We start from the raw sequence: 21,293 nt of genomic DNA, 5'->3' as shown, positions 1-21,293 counted from the left end.
CTTAAAAAATAGGGGGAAAAAGAAATTGCATTGTTTGGCTCAGAGTAGCAATTGCTGCCTCGTACTAGATGCCAATAATAAATGGTGTGCTAAAGGGGTCTGTGCTGGGACCTGTCCTGTTTAACAGTGACCTGGACAATGTGATGGAGCACACACTCATCAAGTTCTCAGATTATTCCCAGTTGGGAACAGTCAATGGACTTGAGGGCAGGACTTCCATTCAGAGAGACCTAGACAGGCGTGAGGAATGGGCTGATAGAAACCTTCTGAAGTTCAACAAAGACAGACTCAACAAAGACAGACACAGAGCTCTTCATGTGGGAGAGGGGAACTCCTTGATACAAGCTGGGGACCATGCGGCCGCTGAAAAGAGTTTCAGGGTTTTGGTAGGCAGTGCACTGAGAATGAGAAAACTGTGTTCTGGAACCAAAGGTGACCACAGCATCCTGGGCTGCAAGAGCAGGAGCACAGCTAGTAGGTCAAGGAAAGTAATTAGCTCTCTTTGGTCAGCACTCCCGTGAAAGTGAAGGGTGTAGAGAACAAGTCTTGTGAGAAGCAGCTGAGGAAACTGGGGTTGTTTAGTCTGGAGAAGAGGAGGCTGAGGGGAGACCTTATGGCTTGCTACAGCTACCTGAAAGGAGGTGGGGGTCAGCCTCTTCTCCCGAGGAACAAGCAAGAGAACAAGAAGAAATGGCCTCAAGTTGCGGCAGGAGAGGTTTAAATTGAATATTGGGAAAAAATTTACAGACAGGGTTATCAAGCACTAGAACAGGCTGCCCAGGGAAGTGGTTGAGTTGCCACCCTTGGAGTTGTTTAAGACGTGTAGACGTGGCACAGAGGGACATGGTTTAGTGGTGGACTTGGCAGTGCTCGCTTAACAGTGGGACTCCATGATCTTAAGGGTCTTTTCCAATCTAAATGATTCTATGACATTGGTGAGACTATTGCAACCAGTCTTGTCCCTCCTCTTCCGCCCAGATACCAGAAAGACATTGATAACCCAAACCAGTTTCAGTGGAGGGTGACCAGGGTGGTTGAGGGACTGGAATAAGTGATGTACAAGGCTGAGAAATTGCTCAGCCTGGAGAATACTTCAAAGGGGCCTAATAGCAGCCTTACAGTACCTACAGAGACATTATCAAGGAAATAAATTCAGGTTATTAATGGTGGTGCTAGATGAGAGACAGTAGTCCTAAACTGAAATGAGAGATTCCAGCTGGATGCATGGATAAACATTTTTACCCTATGAGGATGGTTGAATGTTGGAACAGGTTGCCCAGAGGTCAAAGACCTCACTGGACAAAGCTCTGAGCAACCTGGTCTGATCTCACTGCAACCTTTAAGCAGGAAGTTGAATGTAGACCTCCTGAGGTCTCTTCCAACCTGAATTATTCTAGAATTTCATGAACTGAAAAGGGTTTCTCAGAGAGCCTGTAATGGAACAATAGCTTTAATTTCATTCTCGTATTTCTGATGTTGCAGTAAGAAAGCTCAGATGCTGAAATATTAGGAAGATAAGTAAGCGTCTGAGGTTTAGAATGTGCTTATGCAATGTATATTGTAAAAAATTATCGATTTGTGTTTGTATATGTTAAGAATCTGCTGATGGAATACGATAAGCAAGGAGAGCAGCTGGATTCTGAAAAAAGCAGAGCAAATAATCTTGAACGTCAAATAGATGACCTCACAAGACAGCTACAGGTGTCATCCCAGCAGGTCAGTTCTGTGTGTGTGTCTGATCTATTGATAATTACAGTAAAAATTACTTTACCTATTGAGTGTAAGTTTTATTCGTGTGATTGTTACTATATATAGTTTCATAACCTCAGTGCATTTTGGATAGTGACTTGAAATTCAGGGTTAGTTTGGGATTTGTTTTTTTCAACGTCTGATATCTTATCTGGGCTGTGGCAAGGGTAAACGTATCTGGAATGTCTGGATTTTTCAGCAGAAAGGGTATAATTTACCCCAGGTTGACTCTCAGAAAAGAGCGGGTGATCGCTTCTGGCTTGGTTTGGACATACAACTCCGATGCGTGTACCAGACATAAAAAGAAAGTATCGAACTTGTGCCTTTTCTCTGATTTCACGTCTACACTTCTTATGAAGTACAGCAACCTTTAACTGTTGTCTAAGAAACAGAAGAAAAAAATACAAGATTTGTTTTTGTTATTTAATCAACAGTGTTTAAACATACAAAATTAATTACGTTTTTTTGCATCTTTCGCAAGGAGGAGACTTTAGGATGCGTTGTAGAGTACTGTAGTGGCATTCAGAAGAGTCTAAGATGGTAATTAAGCAGCTGTGAGACACATTTTCGCAAAGAAAACTGCAATGCGTTTGGGATTTAGGATGTAACTGCCAGGCCCCTTACATAATAACACTGAAGAACCGCCTAGGCCACCGTTTCCTTATAAACAGAAGTTAGTAGTGAATAGCATAGGAAGAAATGACAAATAGTAGCATATATTTGCTGGTTCTGCAGGTGTTGTTTAATGTATCAAGTTTGCTATCAAGTATTTTCTAAATAAAAACACTGTTTAGTTAATTAGTAGCTTCTTTCACTTACACTTCATTCTTAATCTGTATAATAGAGATAAAACACTGAAGGTGTAAAAATTAAATCTGTTAAAATCATTACAAAAATAGCCCAGATACAGGAGTCGTTCTTACTGTGTTCTGATGTGAAGACTTGGTGGTGCAGCAGTTAAATGTTTTCTAGGAATTAATAGTATGATCATTTATTTATAAATATAGCAGCTGTATCTCAAGTAGGGCAGTAAGTACTCAAACGTTGCATATTATTGTGGGAGGAAGGTGATTCTTGCAGAAAGTGTAGATGTTGGGGTATTTTTTTCAGATTTCTTGTGATTCTAGCTATTTCACGGAAAGCTGGGTAAGTAAACCCTGAACAAAATAATCAAATTGTGCTACTGATTTTAATTTAGCCTATTTCTTAATCTGGTTTAAAACAGTTAAATCTGTAGGAGTGCTGTTTGTAAGGGAGTTGGTTAGAAATCAGTGTTTGTTTTTTAATATAGACAGTCTCCTACCTGTCAGTCACATGCAAATTCAGCTTACATTTTTGTCTTTCCACTGACCATTTCAGCATGATCAGTTACACTCTACTAATGAAGACCTCCTGGCTCGTGTTGAAACACTACAACATAACGCTAAGCTGCTGGAAGCTCAGATACTGGAGATACAAAGAGCCAAGGCAAAGGCTGACAAAGAACTAGAAGCTGAAAAGCTTCTAAAAGAACAGAAAACAAAGGTAGTACTTTGTAGACATGGTGAAAGGGCTGAAGTATTACTTTGGCTGGATGTGAGTTCTTTTAGACCTTTGTAAACTCTGTTTTTGTAGAACAAGTTCCATATGTTCTCTTCTTGTTACTTGACTCGGGCTTTTTTGAAGGCTTAGTCCATTCATTGAAAGAACGTTGCAAGCCCGTCATCTAAAGTTTGTTACAGGATGTGAAAAACATTTCATAATCTGGGTTTTCCATTGGTTCCCAGTGATTTCCTAAGAAAGGAAGCAGTTATCTGTGTACAAGTGTGTGTGTAAGAGTAAATAGATGCTGATGTCTGTATTAAAGTTGAACTGCATAATTGAGAAGTGTTTAAATTTCAGGAACATAGTAGTGCTCTCAAAGAAATGGAGGAGCTTCAGATGCAACTTCAGAAGGAAAAGAAGCATCTGCAGAAAACTATGCAAGAACTAGAGCTGGCCAGAAAGGTAGGGTTGCTGTTCATGTTAGTGCCTAAAGGACTACCAAAGATTTTGGCACCCGTCATGCTATGTTGAATGTATCCCTTTCTGTTCTGAGGATTTTAAAGCCCGATGTTTGCAAAAGGGAAAACATGAGAGCTTTTACCCCTGGTTTTGTGTTTGGAGAGCTGATGTGTGCTTTTGGGTTTAGGGGTTGGTTTGTTTGTTTTAGCTTGGGTTATGCAGCCTGTCATGAGTAGGGTTAAAAATAAAATTCAGATGTCTGGAGCACATTTATGGTGCACTATTCAGAAGCTACCCTTGCTGTAAGGACTGAAGATGATAGAACTAGTATCTGCAAAATACCTCCTGGTAAAACTGTTAAAAGTAGCAATGGGTTGTTCAAAGCTTCTGATTTATGTTTCAAAACAGATTATTTACTGAGGATATGGAAACCGGATAGATTGATGGGTGTTGCATGTGGATATGGATAGTTACAAAGTTTTTGTTAGATGGGAAATACAGGGTTTTTTTAATGTAATTTAAAAAAATAAAAAGTAAAAATCCTAGCAGCCATGGTAGACTGTAAACTGTAACTTCATTGTGTGTAACTTGCAGGATGCTCAGAAGAGTACACTGATGGATATGGAAATAGCTGATTATGAAAGACTAGTAAAAGAACTTAATCAGAAGATTACTGATAAAGACAGCAGAATAGAAGATCTCGAGCAAGAGACGGGGATTCAGAAACAGAAGCAAGAGACCTTACAGGAAGAAATAAGTGAGTAAACTATAAACAGCAAGAGTCACTATGGTATAGTTAGTAGTGGAAAAAAAATACAAATCAGAAACAACTTCTCAAGTCGATGAGTGAGAGTAAGGTTTGCAGGGAATAGTAAACAGTTGCATAGTCAAAATTACTTTTCCATTAAAGGAAACTTTACTAGATTATCAGTCACTTGATCTAGTATTCAGCAAATAAAAACCAAATTGCCTGCCTGAAACTGTTTCTTACCTGGTTAGGTTAACCGTAAGTTCTTAAAGTTGGTGACTGACATGTTCATTCTGACATACCACACTCATAAAACTTCCTTAGTTAGCCTACGGTTAAAAATTTCATTTCTTCCTATCCTTAAGTGTAAGTCTTAAAACAGTTTCATTTATTTGAAGGTCTCTGTGATACTTGGAAATAGGATACTAAATTTGCTGTAAGCTACTTGTTTGCATCTCTTAAGAAATCTGTCAGAATTCACTTAAATTTTTTCGAGTACTTTTAAGGAAATATAGGAGGGTAAGTTTCCTTTGTATATAACTACTGTTTTCTGCATTAGAGTCACTTCAGTCAACTATGCAACAGGATGAGGAAAGAAGTGCCAAGATAAAACAACTCCTGGTGAAAACAAAAAAAGAACTGGCTGATTCAAAACAAGCTGTAAGTCCAGATGTTAATGACTGTGTACTCCATTTTTAAACTAACTTTTAAAGAACGGGCTGGTAGATGGATTAAGTTGCTGAAGTTTGGGGGTTTCTAATAACCAGATAATTTTGTCATGCAGGAAAATGACCATCTAATGTTGCAGGCATCATTAAAAGGGGAACTGGAAGCCAGTCAACAACAAGTGGAAGCCTATAAGGCAAGAAACTTCACTTCTTTGTTAGTATAAGGTTTCTTATTTCAGTAATAAGGGTGTGATTTCTACTGGGTGGATGGAATGTAGACTGAAAAATGACAAGTTGTTGTTTTTACTGCTAGGTTTTACTGGCTCTTTTTCTTAAATGAGTTTTATCTGTTTGCTGCTTTCCCCAGATACGTCCCCTGTGGTGTTCTTTAAACTGGTTTATCCTTTCTTGTTTCTCTTTCCTTTCCCTTTCCACCCAAGTAGAGGACTAGGATATGTTTTAAAATAATTCCCTTAAAAATAGAAGTTATTCATTGCAATATTTTTGGCAAAGATCTCAAGTGTTGTCCATCTAAGTTTTGTTGGTTGGGCAGAACAGTTGAATGTAATGAAAGATAGTGCGGAAGGGAAGGGAGAGGGGTTGGCGTTCTTAAGTGCTGCAACTCCACCACTGTAATTTTATCTTCAATTCTCTCTTTAAAGAATTTTTTTTTTATTAAGTATGTGGTAACCCCTATCTTTTTTTTTATTCTATTTTTATTGGATTTTAATTTTATATTCACCAATTCTGTGCAGGAATTACTGTAGTAGAATCCTGTGTTCTCTGTGACACGTCCCCTTGGAGACAGAAGAAAAAACTTTTGTCATAGTGAAGTTTTCAACTGACTTTTTCAGATTCAAGTGGCTGTTCTGACATCGGAAAAGCACAAAGTTCAGGAACACTTGCGAACTTCCTCAGAGCAACACCAGCGTACGTTGAGCGCTTACCAGCAAAAAATGGCAACCTTGCAAGAAGAGTGCAGAGCAGCCCAGGTACTCTAGTGGAAGGAGTAGTGTCAGAGACTTTAGAAGGGAGATTTACTGCACTCTCTGTCTGCTTCTCTAAAAATACTCTGCAGATCTTTCACTCTTTTTGTCTGTCAAGAATTGGAAATTACCCCAGTGCTTAATTTATTTGAGTGGTGGTATAGAGGACAAGACAGACTCAGTCCTGGTTGTCATGTATCGCTTGTAGAATGTCTGGACTGCACTGTTATATTTCCACTAGGGAAAACCTTGTAGTGGTAGTGGGGAGTCAATTTATTTAAGATGATCAGCACGTGTACATTGCGGGGAAAAGGGAAGTCTTCTTTAAATAAAAGTGGAGAAGAACAAAGAAAAATGGAATATAATTTGCTCCATATAAAACCAGGTAACACAGTTTACCATTTTAAAAAACAAAAAAAGCAAAACAAAACAAAAAAACCCACCAAAAACAAAGAACCAACTGAAAAATATATTTGCCAACACCTTTTAATATGCTGCTATATGAGCAGCTTCTTAATTGGCAGCTGGGCTATGTGTGAAACCAACACTGTTGCTGAGGGTTTTATTATTTCTGTTTTTTTGTCCATATGACACTGTTAGATGTTCCTGGAATCTGGTGTTGGCATTGGAGACAGACCCATTCAGGCTATAGTAGGACTGTTGTATTCAAACTGTCTTTATGGAGATTACTGCACCGCACTATGGCTGCTTTTGTCTGGTAGGTGTGCGTCCTGCAGATAAGCTGTAAGAGCTGAATGCAGCCTATTAAAAAACGTTTACATTTTAAAAAGGGGAACTGAAATGGGCAGACTCTGTGGTTGCTGCTGCTGCAGGAGGCTTGCCTGAGTTGTGCTGCTAGATAGGGATCGTGGTTTTTACAAATGTATTCTTCATAACTGCGGACTTACAGTACCTGTCCACGGTGTCTTGTGCCTTGATGTTGTGAAACGAGTAAGGGTGTAGATCTTCCATGATGGCGCGGCTTGAGGCTGTTGGAAGATCACCTTCCTCTTTAGGTGCCCTACATCTAGAAAATAGATATTATTACAGTGTTATTAATAAAGGAAAATTGCGTCTAAAGGAAAGGTGGACACCAAAGCAGATGGTAGGTAAGAAGGCAAAAGTCATGCTGACGTGACTTTTCAGGGTTGGACGAGATGATCCTCGACGTCCCTTCCAACCTGATATTCTATAATTCATGTAAGGCTGTGTACCTGAGGGCTTAGGAATATTCTAGTTCACATAGTTTGACAGGAAGAAGAAAGGACTAATTTAAAGAAAATGCCCACAAATCCTACAGACTCCAGAAAAGCTGGAGCAGTGGCTAATCAGGGTCAGCACTGTGGAATTTCACTCAACAGTTCAGCTGAAGAGAAGCTTTCCAAAATCCTCTTCTTGAAGATGAAAGCATTTTAGGCTAAAGAATCTGTGAGCTTCTGCTAAGATCCAAGAATGAAAACTTCCATCTGTTTTTTCTTAGAGGAATATGCAACATAAGTGCTTGAAGGGTGGGAATAATACTTGCTATATACTGTACAGTCAGAGGTGAAGCTACTATGTTGTGAAGTATTCTTCTGTATGTCCATGGAAACTTGGGTATCAGCTGAATTTAGAAGACAGACCAAACACCCTTACAGTCAACTAGCAATACTGTATCTTGTGCTGTGTATTACTACTACAAGACCAACTCCTCAAAATTATGGATAACTTTAAGATGTATTAGATTTTTATCACCTGGATAGTACAAAAGGAAAACAGAATTATCCCTTTTTTTTCCTTCACCTTTGCCTTAATTTACAGCTGTTTGATAGAACCCCTTGCTTGTAAATCTGTTGAAAGTGATTTTTGAATTTGCATATATTCTTTCATTTCTTTAATACTGGTTTGTTGAAAATCAGTGTGTCTTAAGTTTCATGTTTTATGATATTCAATTAAAGACTGAAGAAACATGATCTGTTGTGGTAGCCCCTATACTAATTGTCGTTTGAAAGAAGAAAATGCAACAGGTTGTTCTTAATTTATTTTTTTTTTCCAATGTAAGGTGCCTTTCATTTTTGGAGAAATAAGGGAGCAATAGTTAATAGCATAACTTATTAAATGTTTGTTTCCTATGTGATAGGCTGAACAAGCATCTGTTACATCTGAATTCGAGAGCTACAAAGTCCGTGTTCATAATGTTCTAAAACAGCAAAAGAATAAATCTGCTTCTCAGACAGAATCTGAGGGAGCCAAGCAAGAAAGGTAAAACTAACATTTTTATATGCATACAGAAAAATACTGATACTCAAGTTTTTGAGCTTGCCTTTGCTAACTGCTGACCAACAAGGGAGTTCCACTATTTAACTCTTTGCTTCAATAAGGAAAATACCAGAAGGGAGGCAGCTTGCTTCCCCAGTTACTTCGGTTTAAAAAAAAAAAAAAAAAAACCAAAAAACCACCACTCTTTATTTCTACAAACGTTATCTGATCTGTCATCTAACTTGTGGCTCTGCCTGTCTGAACAGAAGAAGGATCATAAATTTGTACCATGGTGGTACTATGTTAGTTTCTAATACCTCAATTTGTCTTTTTTAACATTTATTTTTGTGTAGATTATACCTGTTGTTACGGTCAGAGGGAGAAGTAAGGTGTCAGGAAGATTCTTACGATAGTCATGAGCAGAAATTAGCCAGCTTATTCTGTTTAGACTTGACGCGTCATTTTCTCTGATGTACAGTATTGTAGCGAAGTGCCATTTCCAACTAAGAAGGAAAGAGCGGATTGGTACTGTTCAGCTGAGTTCACTTTGAACACTTTCAGGAAGGAATGATTTAGTGTGGGTAGAGCTCTGGCTGCCAATTCAGTCATTAGTTCCAGTAGATTTACAAATTACCATTGTCTTATCAGCTGTTACATGAGTAAAGACTTGGAAAAAAAGAGTTACACTGCTGAAAGTTCCCTGAAAATCATTTAAGTATGGTCATAAGCCAGGTCAATTCAGATTCACTTCAGCAAGTGTCTGAACCCACTGCAAAAGTAGATCAGTTTCTGTAAGTTATTTTTCTAAGTTTTTGATAGCTGTCCTTGGTTTATGGACTGGGCGGTTATGTGTGAGATGTCAACATTCATTTCTGACACAGATCTTAAAGCAGTACATGCAATTGCGGCTGAAAATCCGCCAGAGGGAGACTTGTGCTTTGTTAGAGGACTTTGGTTATGGTTTGGGGTTTTTAAAATACAGCTACCTCTTCTTTCCTTTGAAGCAAGCGAACTGCAAGAGTTGCATTTCTTTGTCTCTCCTTTTCTGCAGAATTTTAAGAATTCTGGTTTTGTTAGGTCTTTGTGAAAAAGGATCATCTTGGAAACAAAGTGGACAAGTAATCAAGTAATAAACAGATGAAAAATAGTTTTCAAAGAAATGATTTACAAGTATCAACTCTAAGGATTAATGAGATATACAATTCGTGAGATAATGGAGATGTCTGCATATATAAATACAGAAAGCATAAAAGCAGAATGTGCGTGACTTAAAGACTTTTTCCTCCTGGTGTATCTGGTTTTGATTTATTTCTGACCAACAGAGTTTATGGTTTTATGCATTGATGTTGCTTTGTAGTCCTTTGCTCAAAATCTGCTCCAAACATTGGTCTGCTGTATTCAATCTCATTGAACTAATGTGCATTTACTAAACACACAAAAAAACCCCACTGCTCTTAAGAAATTATTTCTCCCATCTGCATCCTACATATTATTCTCCTTCTGTCCTGTTCCTCCAAACCAGCTTGAAGTATAAAGTGCTATTATCCGCTCTTTCTACCCCAATAGTTAGATTCCCAGCAGCTCAGATGGGATGTGATAAACTTATTTGTACCTATATTGAAACAGGATCAGAACTTTTCTAATTGTTTCTGCTAAAGTCACATTGTAAGATTATTTTGGTCATGGTCCAAATAAATAAATAAGCAATTTGGGTCAGCTACCCAAGATGTTGTGGATATAATATAGGTTATGAAATAATATAGTTATTTTTAAATGTATGTTGTTCATTTCTTTTTTTTTCCCCTTGTAGAGAGCAGTTGGAAATGGTGATAGATCAACTTAAAGTTAAGCTGCAAGATGCTCAGCATAATTCACAGATGAATGCATCTGAACTCCAGGCATTGCAGTCTGAACACGACACGCTGCTGGAAAGACACAATAAGATGCTGCAAGAGACTGTTGCAAAAGAGGCAGAACTCCGTGAAAAGTATGGTCTGCTGATTGAATAGATATAGATATTTTATTTTGTGTGAACTTTATGGGTTGGGCATGTAGTGGCCTGTAACTACTTCCCAAAGAAAGGGCATAATTGTTAAGAAAGTAAATTCCAAAAGGATTGTTTGCTATTTTTCATGAGCCTTCAGAAGTTTCAGCAATGAAAATGTAGTAGTAGCTGATCAGACAGTTTGATATTTCTGCGAACTTCCTACCTGTTAACTATCAGATAGAAAAATTAACATTTTTTTTAAGCACGTTGCCTGTTTTGAGGTCCATTGCTCAGCACTATGTTTGTGTTGGACTGCTCAACTAAATGTTATGGATGTTTCCTATTAGAAAAATAAGGTAGTTAAATGCAGAGCAAATGATTTCACTGACAAAATATCTAGTCCTGTGTCCACTGAGTGCCTTTCTGACAGAAATTGCTGAGTTTTAAGTCTGTGCTTGCTACACTCTTAATTTGCTGTTTCTTTCAAAATGAATCTGTTTAACCTGTATCAATTCTTGAAAAATCACACAAGTACCTAATACTTGAGCTTTTTCCTTGTCTTTTCTTCTCTATTTAGAGTACAAAGAAGTTCACATGAAATACTGATTAGAAGTTACAGCTTAGTATTAGGAACTGTTGAATTCTTGTCACTATCTTTATACTGTTTTGTCTGTTCCTAATAGCCACATGATGATTCATTGTAATCAACTAAACTATGTCCTTCTGCATTTCTCTGGAAACAACCCATATCACAGTAGGTTCCTTTTGTACCCAGAGAGACAAGCTCGTTGCTACTCAGCTATATTTAAGCTTGTATTCTTATAAGGGCAAGCCCTATGCTTAGTCTTCCCATACATGCACTTGTTTAATTGCAGTTTTGTCGTGCATCTGGAGTACCTCCAAACCAAGTACAACTGATGTGGTACTGACATTTTTTCTTGCTAACGACTACACTCTTCTGCCTTCTTTTCTGCTGAAAGTTGAAGCTTAAAAATAATTAAACTTAGCTTCATAGAAACTTATGTTTTCAGGAGTCCTGCATAAATGTTTGGTAAATAAAAGTTAAAGGAAGAGGAATATAAGGTAAGTGACGTGCCCTCTATGACACCACAGACTGTCATGTTGCAGTTTTAGAGTTCAAGAATGTTTAGACCACAGTGTCTGTAATATTTTCATTTTTTCCCAAAGATGTCTGAATTTTGTACTCTGAAATGGAAATCAAGAGTTTATGTAGCACAGTGCATTCACATAATAGGTCAAGTATAACTTTTTCATTCTTAGATTTTTCCCTGTAAAAGGAGAAATTTAAATGGAAAAAAGTTGCATGGTCATTCTAAGATAATCATACACATGAAAACTGAAAACTAATTTAAACTCTAAAAATTTTGAAATGTAAAACTGACAGTGTTTTGCTGTTTGTTTCTTATGGTTTGTGTATACGCTGTTTTCAGGCTCTGCACAATACAATCTGAGAACATGGTCATGAAAACAGAGCATGCCCAGACTCTGAGTCAGCTGACAGCCCAGAATGAAGCTCTCCGGAACAATTTCAGAGATCAAGTCAGGAACCTGCAGGAAGAGCACAGGAAGACAGTAGAGACACTTCAGCAGCAGCTGTCCAGAGTAGAAGCTCAGCTCTTCCAACTCAAGAGTGAACCAAGCACTAGAGGTAACTTTCAGTCCTAATACCAGGTTTTCTTGGGTGAGATACAAATCCTTGTTACCTGAGTCTGAATCTAAAACATGCTTATAGGGTGTGGTTCTGGAGAATCTGCAGCATGCCGTATCAATCCACTGAGGCCAAGTAAGGAACGTGACTTTGTTATTACTGCCCCTTTGGAATCTTCAGGTACTGGAATGCATCCAGAGGAGGGCAGCAAAGCTGGTGAAAGGGCTGGAAGGCAGGTCCCGTGAGGAGCAGCTGAGGACTTTGGGTTTGTCTCGTTTAGAGAGAAGGACGCTGAGGGGTTACCTCATTGCTCTCTGCAGCTTCCTGAGGAGGGGAAGTGGAGAGGGAGGTGCTGGTCTCTCCTCCCTGGGACCCAGGGACAGGACACGTGGGAATGGCTTAAAAGCTGCACCAGCCAGGGGAGGTTCAGACTGGACATCAGGAAGCATTTCTTTACCGAGGGCGTGGTCAGACCCTGGAACAGGCTCCCTAGAGAGGTGGTCGATGCCCCAAGCCTGTCAGTGTTTAAGAGGCATTTGGACAATGCCCTTAACAACGTGCTGTAACTTTTGGTCAGCCGTGAAGTGGTCAGGCTGTTGACTAGATGGTCATTGCAGATCCCTTCCAACTGGAACTGTTCTGTTCTGTTCTAGAATCTGCCTCATGTTACAGCTTCTGCAGTATCTGCATTGTCAGACAGATGGAGGGAAATTACTTTGTAAATGTTCAGTGTCCTTCCTATCAGTTTGTCTCAGATTTTGGAAGCGTACTGGACCTCTGCCTCCAGTATGAGGGGTAAAGCAGAAGAAAAGTGTATTGAAAGCTCTTTTGACAATGTTTGTTATTGGTATACTTGCTATTTGATCCCTCTTCTAATTTAAGCTTTTACTTACTGTTCAAGCTCAAATACTATTTTTATATCCATAAAGTTACTAATTAGGATGTAGTTGGATATTTGCCAGGCATCAGTTTAAGAAGTTACCGTTTCCATATGTTATTGAAGCAGCAGGATGGTGCACACAGTATTAAAACAGAACAATTTACACCTCTCTCAATTCTGTTTTGCATTAAAAACGTTTGACGCTCTTACCATAGCTACAACACGTCTTCAGGAAGGGTTGCATGAAGGTTTCATAGTCACTGAAGTAAAAATTGCCAATCAAGTATGGATTTAGAAACAGGCTTTGATTGGAATGGTCATTTGGAGGTGAAAGGCTGTATTTTGGATTGTAAATGTTATGTGTGTATCTGGCTTTTTCTCCCTTTTCTTCACCTTTCCTCCCCCTGCTTTTTGAAGGCTGTTTTATATACCACTTTCCAATCGGAGACAGCCACACCTGTGAAGTAGCCCTACCAATTTCATTCTGATGACAAACATCAGTCTGTATCTTTCAGGTCCAGCTGTTTCAAATCCGGCAACAAAGAACTGCAGAGAACGGCGAAACAATGACCTTCCCGTTCTTGACGTGCACAGTGTAGCTAGGGAAGAGGGAGAAGGTATGGAAACAACAGACACAGAGTCTGTCTCTTCAGCCAGCACCTACGTACCATCCTTGGAACAACTTTTGAACTCCCCAGAAGCAAAACTTGGTAGGTAGAATATGTGGGTTTTGAAGCACTTGCCTACATAAGTTGCAGAAATTTCTGCCTTCAAAATACCTGAGAATGTTGTGTTTTCATGCTTTTAGGTGCAAGACACAGGTGTACTTAAGTGCCGCTGAGTTTACACTATCCTGAATTTCTGTAGGAGTGTTGTCCTTGAGTGAGGACTAACAATAAAACATTGTTTTAATCACAGGTTTTAGTGATTTAAAGATGTCCTATTTGTGACTTTCTAAAGGGGAAAGATGGATGAGCAAGTTGGTGAATCGTTACAGAACTTTTTGTATTCTGGACTAGTCTCTACTAGAGACAATAAAGTTCTGATTTAACTCATTAATGAAAGGATAAAATGTCTGTTCATCTTAATGTGGCTTATTAGAAAAAGAATTTATTCATAGTTTTTTGTAGGAAAGCAAAAGCCAGTGTGAAGATGTGCTAAGAGTCCCCAAAAAAGTAGAAAAACATATGGTAGTGTCTAATCATGTTTTAGACGCCTACTGAACACTTTGTGGAGAACCGTTGAAAATCTCTTATCTATGGGTAGGAAACAAGGGGTAAAATAAAACCACTTACCTTGACGTATTTAGAACTGATTTGCCAATCCCCTTCTAAGTTACTTACATATATCAAAATAAATCACAAAGTCAGCATGCAGCAGCAGCAGCATCGATGCCTGTTAATTTTGCAGTCTGACTTTGCATGGATTTTGTTTCTAAGATAAACTACGTTAATCAAGTCTTAACACTAACTGAGTAGAAAGTAGATGCAGGTGCTTTTTCCTTCCCTCAGTTTTCTTTTCCAATTAATTGCAGAACCGTCCCAGTGGCAAACAGAACTCACCAAGGATGAACTAATTCAGAAACTGAACACAACAGCAAAGAGTGCTGATCACTTGAATGAATTACTTCGTGAATCGGAAGCAACCAATGCAATCCTGATGGAACAAATAAAGGTTAGCAAACGTGCAGGAAATGTGGGAACAGCTCTGGTATCTGCCGTCTGTCTCTTGGACCAAATGTTTAACACTAAATATGTCTCAGAAAATCCCAGTCTGTAAAATTGTGGTGATGCAAAATTTAACTTCGGAAGGGCTTTTATTCCACGGAACTAATTAGTGCTTCCAGAGTTGACTTTGGTTTTGGCAGGTGGGGGGAGGGGGGGTGTAAAAGCTGCTAGAAAAATAAACCCTCAAGAGTTTGGAAGTTTAATGTTTAGGAAAGTGCCTTTACTGTTTTCACTTAAATAAAAGCAATAAATCCCAAGGGAAGCATTGTCTGCTTTCTCTTCCTGTAAGCCCTTTTAGCTGTCTTAAATTAAGAGAAGGTACATGTTTAGAGATGCGTGTACTAATAGTTTGGTTTGATTTGATTGACCTCTCTTGAGTTTTCTGAAAACATTTTTGAAGTTAACATATTCTGTAAACGTGCTAAGCCTTCTTTCATAAAATGTTTCTTAATGAATGATAATATTGTTAAATCTTTGATCCATGTTGCTTATTTAACTGTTCAGCGCTCTATCACTGAAATTGAATAGTTAGTGCAGTATATCACTATAACTACTGCACAGATTTTATCCAAAAAGGTTATTTTTGATCAATGGAAATTTATTTCTGGACAACATTATCACTTGTTCAATTTTCACTGGATTTTTGGCCAGAATATGTTGCTATGCACACATTATTCTTTTTGAAGCAAACTGCATAGTTCACTCTTTAGCTCTTTAAAAGACCTTTGTTTGATTGCTAATTATGTGAAGCAAACAATATTGCATATTTTTTCCCCTCATCTGCAGCTTCTTAAGAATGAAATAAGAAGACTGGAAAGAAATCAAGAGAGAGAAAAGTCTGTGGCTAATCTAGAATACTTGAAGAATGTTCTGTTGCAGTTCATATTTCTGAAATCAGGAAGTGAGAAAGAAAGGCTGCTCCCAGTGATAGACACCATGTTGCAGCTCAGCCCTGAAGAGAAGGGGAAGCTAGTTGCAATTGCCCAAGGTAGGTGGTGTCCGAAACTTTGTCACCAAAAAAAAAAAAAAAAGGTGGAAATAAAGGCAACTGAATTTATGTGCTGTCCTTTATGTAGACCTTTGAGGAAAAACAAAGCTTAGCAGCATCATGCCAGGGAGCTGGCAATAAAACCGTTTTGCTCTGTTGGGAAGTTACTGTTCAGTTTTCAGAAAACAGAACAAATACCCCAAAAAATAAATAAAATTAAGGTCAAATACAATTTCTTCTGAAACATACACATTTTTAGGAAGATGATAGTAAGTTGTAAAGATGCAATGTTTTCATGTTTTGAGTAGAGTTAAAGATTTCTGTCAAAGTGACCTTAAAATAGAGGTTACTATAAATGGATTACTTTCTTGGCAGATGTTCTAAAAAGATAATTAAAGTGGTCCTCTCAAGGCAGTACTGCTGATCTAGTATTAGTTTCAATACATTAACTTTTAAAATCTCTTCAAAAAAATAGGCTTTTTGTATAATAAATAAAGGAACTGGGGAAGGAAAGAAAGAGTTAAGCCTTTGCAAGAAATTAACCCGAAAGCTGACTGTGTAATATTCTGCCTCTGCTTCAAATTCTCTGTTTGAGCGTTTGTCCCCTTAAAAACACTTGTTAAGGTTTTGTTTGTCACTTCTCAATAACAGCCTATAGCTTCTTGTACTTCATTAGCAGCTGCCTTACTCTTTACATTAATTTTAAAATAAAGTGTAAGCGTGTATATATAAGCACTTAAAACTTGTGAACAAAACCACATGAACAAGGGAAGTGGCGAAGCGCTGCGTTCCATGATAGGCTTTGCATTTGGAAAGATGGGGTGTAAATCAAGTCCATAGCGTTTTGACGTTTTTCTGGCACTCTAATGAACGCTGACTGGATTCTTCTGGAGAAAGGTGATAAATGGCCTCATTTAAAACATCCTGAAGTACCCAACGTGAAGTGGACTTGGCGATAAAGTCCCTGAACGTATCTGTGGCAGCCTACGAGCGAGCATTGAATGCTACCGCCTCAACAGGTTTAGGAGGACAGCATTTGAAAAACCACGGAGGCTGGGGGAGAGTGGAACAAGGTCATGTAACCAAATGACGCAATGTCTAACATAATAAACTTGATTTCAAGTACGTTTTTCTTCCTCCTCCAGGTGAGGAAGAGAGTACCTCGCGGCCCTCCGGGTGGGCTTCATACCTCCACAGCTGGTCGGGACTTCGATGAGGCGGTGGAAGCGCGGAATCTTTAAACACATTCCACGGTTGCGAAAAGAGAAATCTTAGTGTAGAAGAACACTCTGTTGGTGTTGTAGCATTGAACTACAGATGCCTTTATTTCTGTGTGTTATCTTCAGCTTTTTAGGCTCTTGTAAGAAAGAAGCCCTCAGTAGCTCTCAAAGACTGTCCTACGTCATGCTCTGACAGCGGTGAACTGTTCCTTTTGTAAATGTTAGAGCTGATGATCGGAAGTATAATGAGAAGTGACAAATTAATTGCAGATTGCTTGGAAACAGAATTTGACAAACCTCTGATGGCTCTTTTGAAATTGATCTAAAAACTTGGTCTAATATAGTAACTGGAATAACTAGACTTTAGACTTTTGAAGTGTTTACAGTTTCTTTCACATATTTTTGTCAGTTCGCTAATCTATATGGTTAGTGTTATTCTCTGTGTGCTGGAGAAATTAAAATTGAGTTATTTCCTCTCTGGTGATGCTTACAAAATGTAAGATCATTAAGAAACAGGAATGACATTTTCTACTTTGACTTGACTAAATTTTTAGTCTTGGTTGGGGTTTTTTTTGTTTGTTTGTTTGTTTTTTGCAAAAGCTGGGTTGAAAATATGAAGGCAACGGTCCATAAAATGTAGAGGGTGCCTAAAACTATATGAAATACAGTGCTTGGCACATCTGGGGCGTGGTACTGTAGTAGAGATTGATGGCATATATATGGAAGTCTTGGGATAGTACTCCAGGAATCAGAGGTCATAAGCGAGCTGAAGCTTTGGGAGAAAGGGCTTAAGTGATGGCTTTTTACCCTGAGCTTGGAAGTTTGTGTTCAAGACCAGGAAGAAATGTTTCCTTGCTGCAGTGATGCCTGTACAGCAAAGGCTACCGGTACTGACTTAGGGGTGTTGAAGACACTAAAGGAAGAATCTGAGTCCATAGGTCAGACTTGTAACAATAACTTCTGAGAGAAAAGGACAGAGCTTTTGTCAATAGATGCATCTTTTAAATGTTCTAATGATTGAAGACATAATACCCTTCTCTCACTTCTCTGTCTTTGCACACCTCATTTGCACAAATTTTTGCACGGATGAGATAATCTCTGCTCCAGGTTATTCAACAGAATGTTTGGTTTTCTTCAACAAAATAAATCTCTGCCATAGAATTACGACTTCTGTTATCAGCACGGCACCTTTATTTTAGCTTCAGTCTTCTTTCCCCCTTTATAGTCCATGCTGCCTTTCACCTTCTTAATTTATTTATAAGTTATTGAAGTGCGTACAAATGTTTTTAAACCCTGCTTACCTTTCAACCAGAGTCTTTCTATCTTTTTCATGCATCTTTTCATGCTCTCTGTACTGTTTTACAAAGAATCATTCCCTGGTATACATACCAGTACAAAATAATATTCTCTCCCTATGTGTCTTAGTTGAGTCCCTGAGGAAATGATGCTCATTCCTTTAATACTGCCTTATCCAGAGCGGAGATTAATCTGGACAGAAGAACAGCAGAAAGGCAACACATGTTGAGAATAAACTATTCAGTAACAGTGCTTTTGGTTTAATGTTTTTGCTGCTTGTATGTATTTCAGTACACAGTCCTCAGAGCCAACAAGCTTTATTTAGGTATTTTAATTCCACAGTCTTAAGCACCTTTTCTTTTTTAATCCCTTCCCTCCTGCGATATGTAACTGGAATCTTTATGGTTTGTGCTACTGGTGAAAACATTCTCTGGACTTTCAGATCACAGAACTGACAAACAGTAGTGTGGGGATGAGCCTTTTAGGCAGCTGTAGCTTGGAAGTGTAGACAGCGAACATGAGGCTATGTTTAGGCTTTCTTGCTTTTGCTTTTGAAACGATTACCATATCTTCCACATCCACAATTTGCTCCAGATCTCGGGTGTTGAACTCTTAACTCCTTATTCACAGCTGGACTTGGTTAATGTCACTCAAAAGAATGCCAAAACAGAGCGACAGGAGAGATCTGAAATACGCGTACCAGTAAGTGCAAGTCGCTCTCCTGCTGTGATTTTTAACAAGGGAAGCGCATGAGTGGCAGGGTACGACTTTGTCTTGCTTGGTTCCAACTCAGTTGCAGCTGACCTGGTTTAGTCTTCTGCATGACATCCGCTCAGCTATCGCTAAAGAGCTGTGGGACGTTCCTTTTAACAATGCACGTGTCTCAGAACTGTAGATTATTTAACAGTGTAAGCTGTGAATAAATGTATGCAAGTAACAGATATCACTGGCTGTATTAAATACCAGTTGCTTATTGACTTCTTTCAAGTCCAAGTTGCATGTTCACTGTTTGTAGTAAAACTCACGTATTATGAATGTAGTGGGCAACTTGCATTACTCTATTTTTTTATTTTATTTTTTTTAAATGGAAGATTAAGATCTCAATTAATGTAAAACTATTTTAATAACCGCTACTGAACTGTGTTCTGTTGCTAAGAGGGCCAGAGCTTACCTTTGTGGCAATAAACTGTCTGTACACAAATATATCAAAGTTTAATATGCACTCGCAGTCAATGGCATGGAAGAGTGCAGACTGGAAGCAGGATTATTTTGCATAGAAAACTTTTTGTATGTCATATATTTGCATTTGTAATGTACGGCATTGTAGCTGTGATTTGCTTTCGAAAAGCAATTTGAAGTTTTATCTAGTACTGCTGCTTCTTGATATACTGTGGTGCTCTTTTTTGGAAGAGCACTGTGCTGCCTCTGCTTCCCGGTTCTTTTGTTTGTTTTCTTCACAGTGCTGTGTTTGTTAGGATGTTTCCCAAAACATGTAACCCCTGCCCAAGGAGATTACAAGTTTAGGACCACTTTTTACTCTTCTATCAACCTGTCTTCAGACCAAGCCTAAGGAGGGCATAAAAAAAGAAAGAAAAAAAAAATAGAGATTCTACTGTCTCTATGCAGAGTACATATTAATTAAAAACTAAAACTGGGCGTGATTCAGAGTTCCCAGGCCTGCGTGCACTGTGGCTGAATTTTTAGGTACCTGTGCTGCCTTAGAAGCCGGTTATCTGCCTTTCGTGTTCCCTTTACCCAGAAGGGAGACTCATCTGTGCAAGCTAGTGAGAGTCAGGAACACCAGAGCTTGTCAGGCTGTAGCGTAGGTGCGGCCAGTGGGATTTGGGGTTCAGGATGGCCAAAGGGAACCCGCGTTAGAAGTGAAAGGGGGGAGTAAAGTTGCTTTTTTTCTTTTGTGACCCTGCTTCCCCAAAGTATAATTGAGAGAATACATGGTAGGATTATTCAATAAATTCAAATCTTCCTTTGGCTATTGCCCTCCATCCTTTTGCTTTGGTAACAGATGATCTGTCCTGAAATTGTGAAGGACTACTTAAAAACTCTCCTTAGTTTGCACTAAGTGGCTTTGAAGGCAGCTTAACCACCTGCGCTTCATTTGGCTTATGCCTTGGCTTCACGCAGTGCACCAATACCTCCTCAACTACCTGCTAGTGCTACTATTACGGGTACTGTGAAAATATCTCCCTTAGGAGCCTTGCAAATAGCAGTTACCACCCACAAGCTGAGAAACCAAATGTATGAAGAGGTCAAAATATATTTGTTGTAGTAATTTCAGAATTGCTAATCTGAATAGATAAGTGTTTTGGTTGGAACTATGTCTTTGATGGCCTTTTCACGTGGCCATCACTTCAATAAAATTCACCTTTACCCAAGAGTGTGCCTCTCTCTTTCCCTGAATGCCTGTTCTTGCCTGAGAAAATGCTACTCAGGTGCAAGGTAGAAAACAAGGGGATGTTTACTGTAGTATTAAAGAGAAGATTGTATGGTACAGTACCTGCAGTCTTTACTTTGGAACACGATAACAGTCATGGATACTTCTGGATGAACGGAAGAGGAAAAGAAATTTGTTACTTTTTTAAGAGAAAAAATAATCAAGTTTTCAAAAAAAAAAAGTCTCATTTAAATGACTTCAAATGTGTTACTGTCAGATTGTTGGTGATAATCTAGTATCTGACAGGAAGGAGGGGTGGGATGCAGAAGGTATTAATGTGCTTGTTAGAAGGATTGCCCTTAGTATTTTTGTTTTAGCCGCCTGATAAATCAGCACTCCTTCCAAACAGCACTCAACTTTGAAGTGGACATACTGACCTCTTCCCTAATGCCCTGTGATGGTTTTCCTGTATTGGCACAGTTGTTGTAGCACAACAATCGGATGCTCTGTGGATGAAGATGTGCTGTGTTTGTCTTTCATTTAAGGGAGAGCTTGGTGTGGTTTATCCCTTTTTTTAGGCTGTGCGTATTATAGAAATACACGGTCAGAGAGGGGATCGTAAGGTGCAAAACAGTTGACGTAACAAATGGATATAGAACAGTCAAAAAAGGAAGCCTGATCTTTAAAGTCAACTTGTAACCGCTTTCATATAAATGAGTATACGTGTAGGGGAAAGGAAAGAATAACACGACCGCTTTTCAA

At 38.7% G+C, this 21,293-nt stretch overlaps 1 protein-coding gene across 1 annotated transcript in view; it reads left to right on the top strand.

The window, feature by feature from the left end:
- Nucleotides 1-17,342, top strand: part of GCC2 (GRIP and coiled-coil domain containing 2) — a 29,019-nt gene extending 11,677 nt beyond the window's left edge. The window contains exons 10-23 of the mRNA XM_086476987.1: nt 1,597-1,716; nt 3,109-3,273; nt 3,631-3,735; nt 4,327-4,489; nt 5,040-5,140; nt 5,265-5,342; nt 6,003-6,140; nt 8,254-8,375; nt 10,183-10,359; nt 11,811-12,028; nt 13,424-13,618; nt 14,443-14,582; nt 15,422-15,623; nt 16,769-17,342. Coding sequence (XP_086333113.1) covers nt 1,597-1,716; nt 3,109-3,273; nt 3,631-3,735; nt 4,327-4,489; nt 5,040-5,140; nt 5,265-5,342; nt 6,003-6,140; nt 8,254-8,375; nt 10,183-10,359; nt 11,811-12,028; nt 13,424-13,618; nt 14,443-14,582; nt 15,422-15,623; nt 16,769-16,839 — 1,995 coding nt within the window. The 3' untranslated portion in view covers nt 16,840-17,342. The remainder of the gene's footprint in view (nt 1-1,596; nt 1,717-3,108; nt 3,274-3,630; nt 3,736-4,326; nt 4,490-5,039; nt 5,141-5,264; nt 5,343-6,002; nt 6,141-8,253; nt 8,376-10,182; nt 10,360-11,810; nt 12,029-13,423; nt 13,619-14,442; nt 14,583-15,421; nt 15,624-16,768) is intronic.
- The last annotated feature ends 3,951 nt before the right edge of the window (nt 17,343-21,293 follow it).

Source organism: Leptosomus discolor, chromosome 1 (assembly GCF_034619465.1).
Source record: "Leptosomus discolor isolate bLepDis1 chromosome 1, bLepDis1.hap2, whole genome shotgun sequence".
NCBI classification, from domain to species: domain Eukaryota; kingdom Metazoa; phylum Chordata; class Aves; order Leptosomiformes; family Leptosomidae; genus Leptosomus; species Leptosomus discolor.
This window is presented reverse-complemented; position numbering and strand designations above follow the sequence as displayed.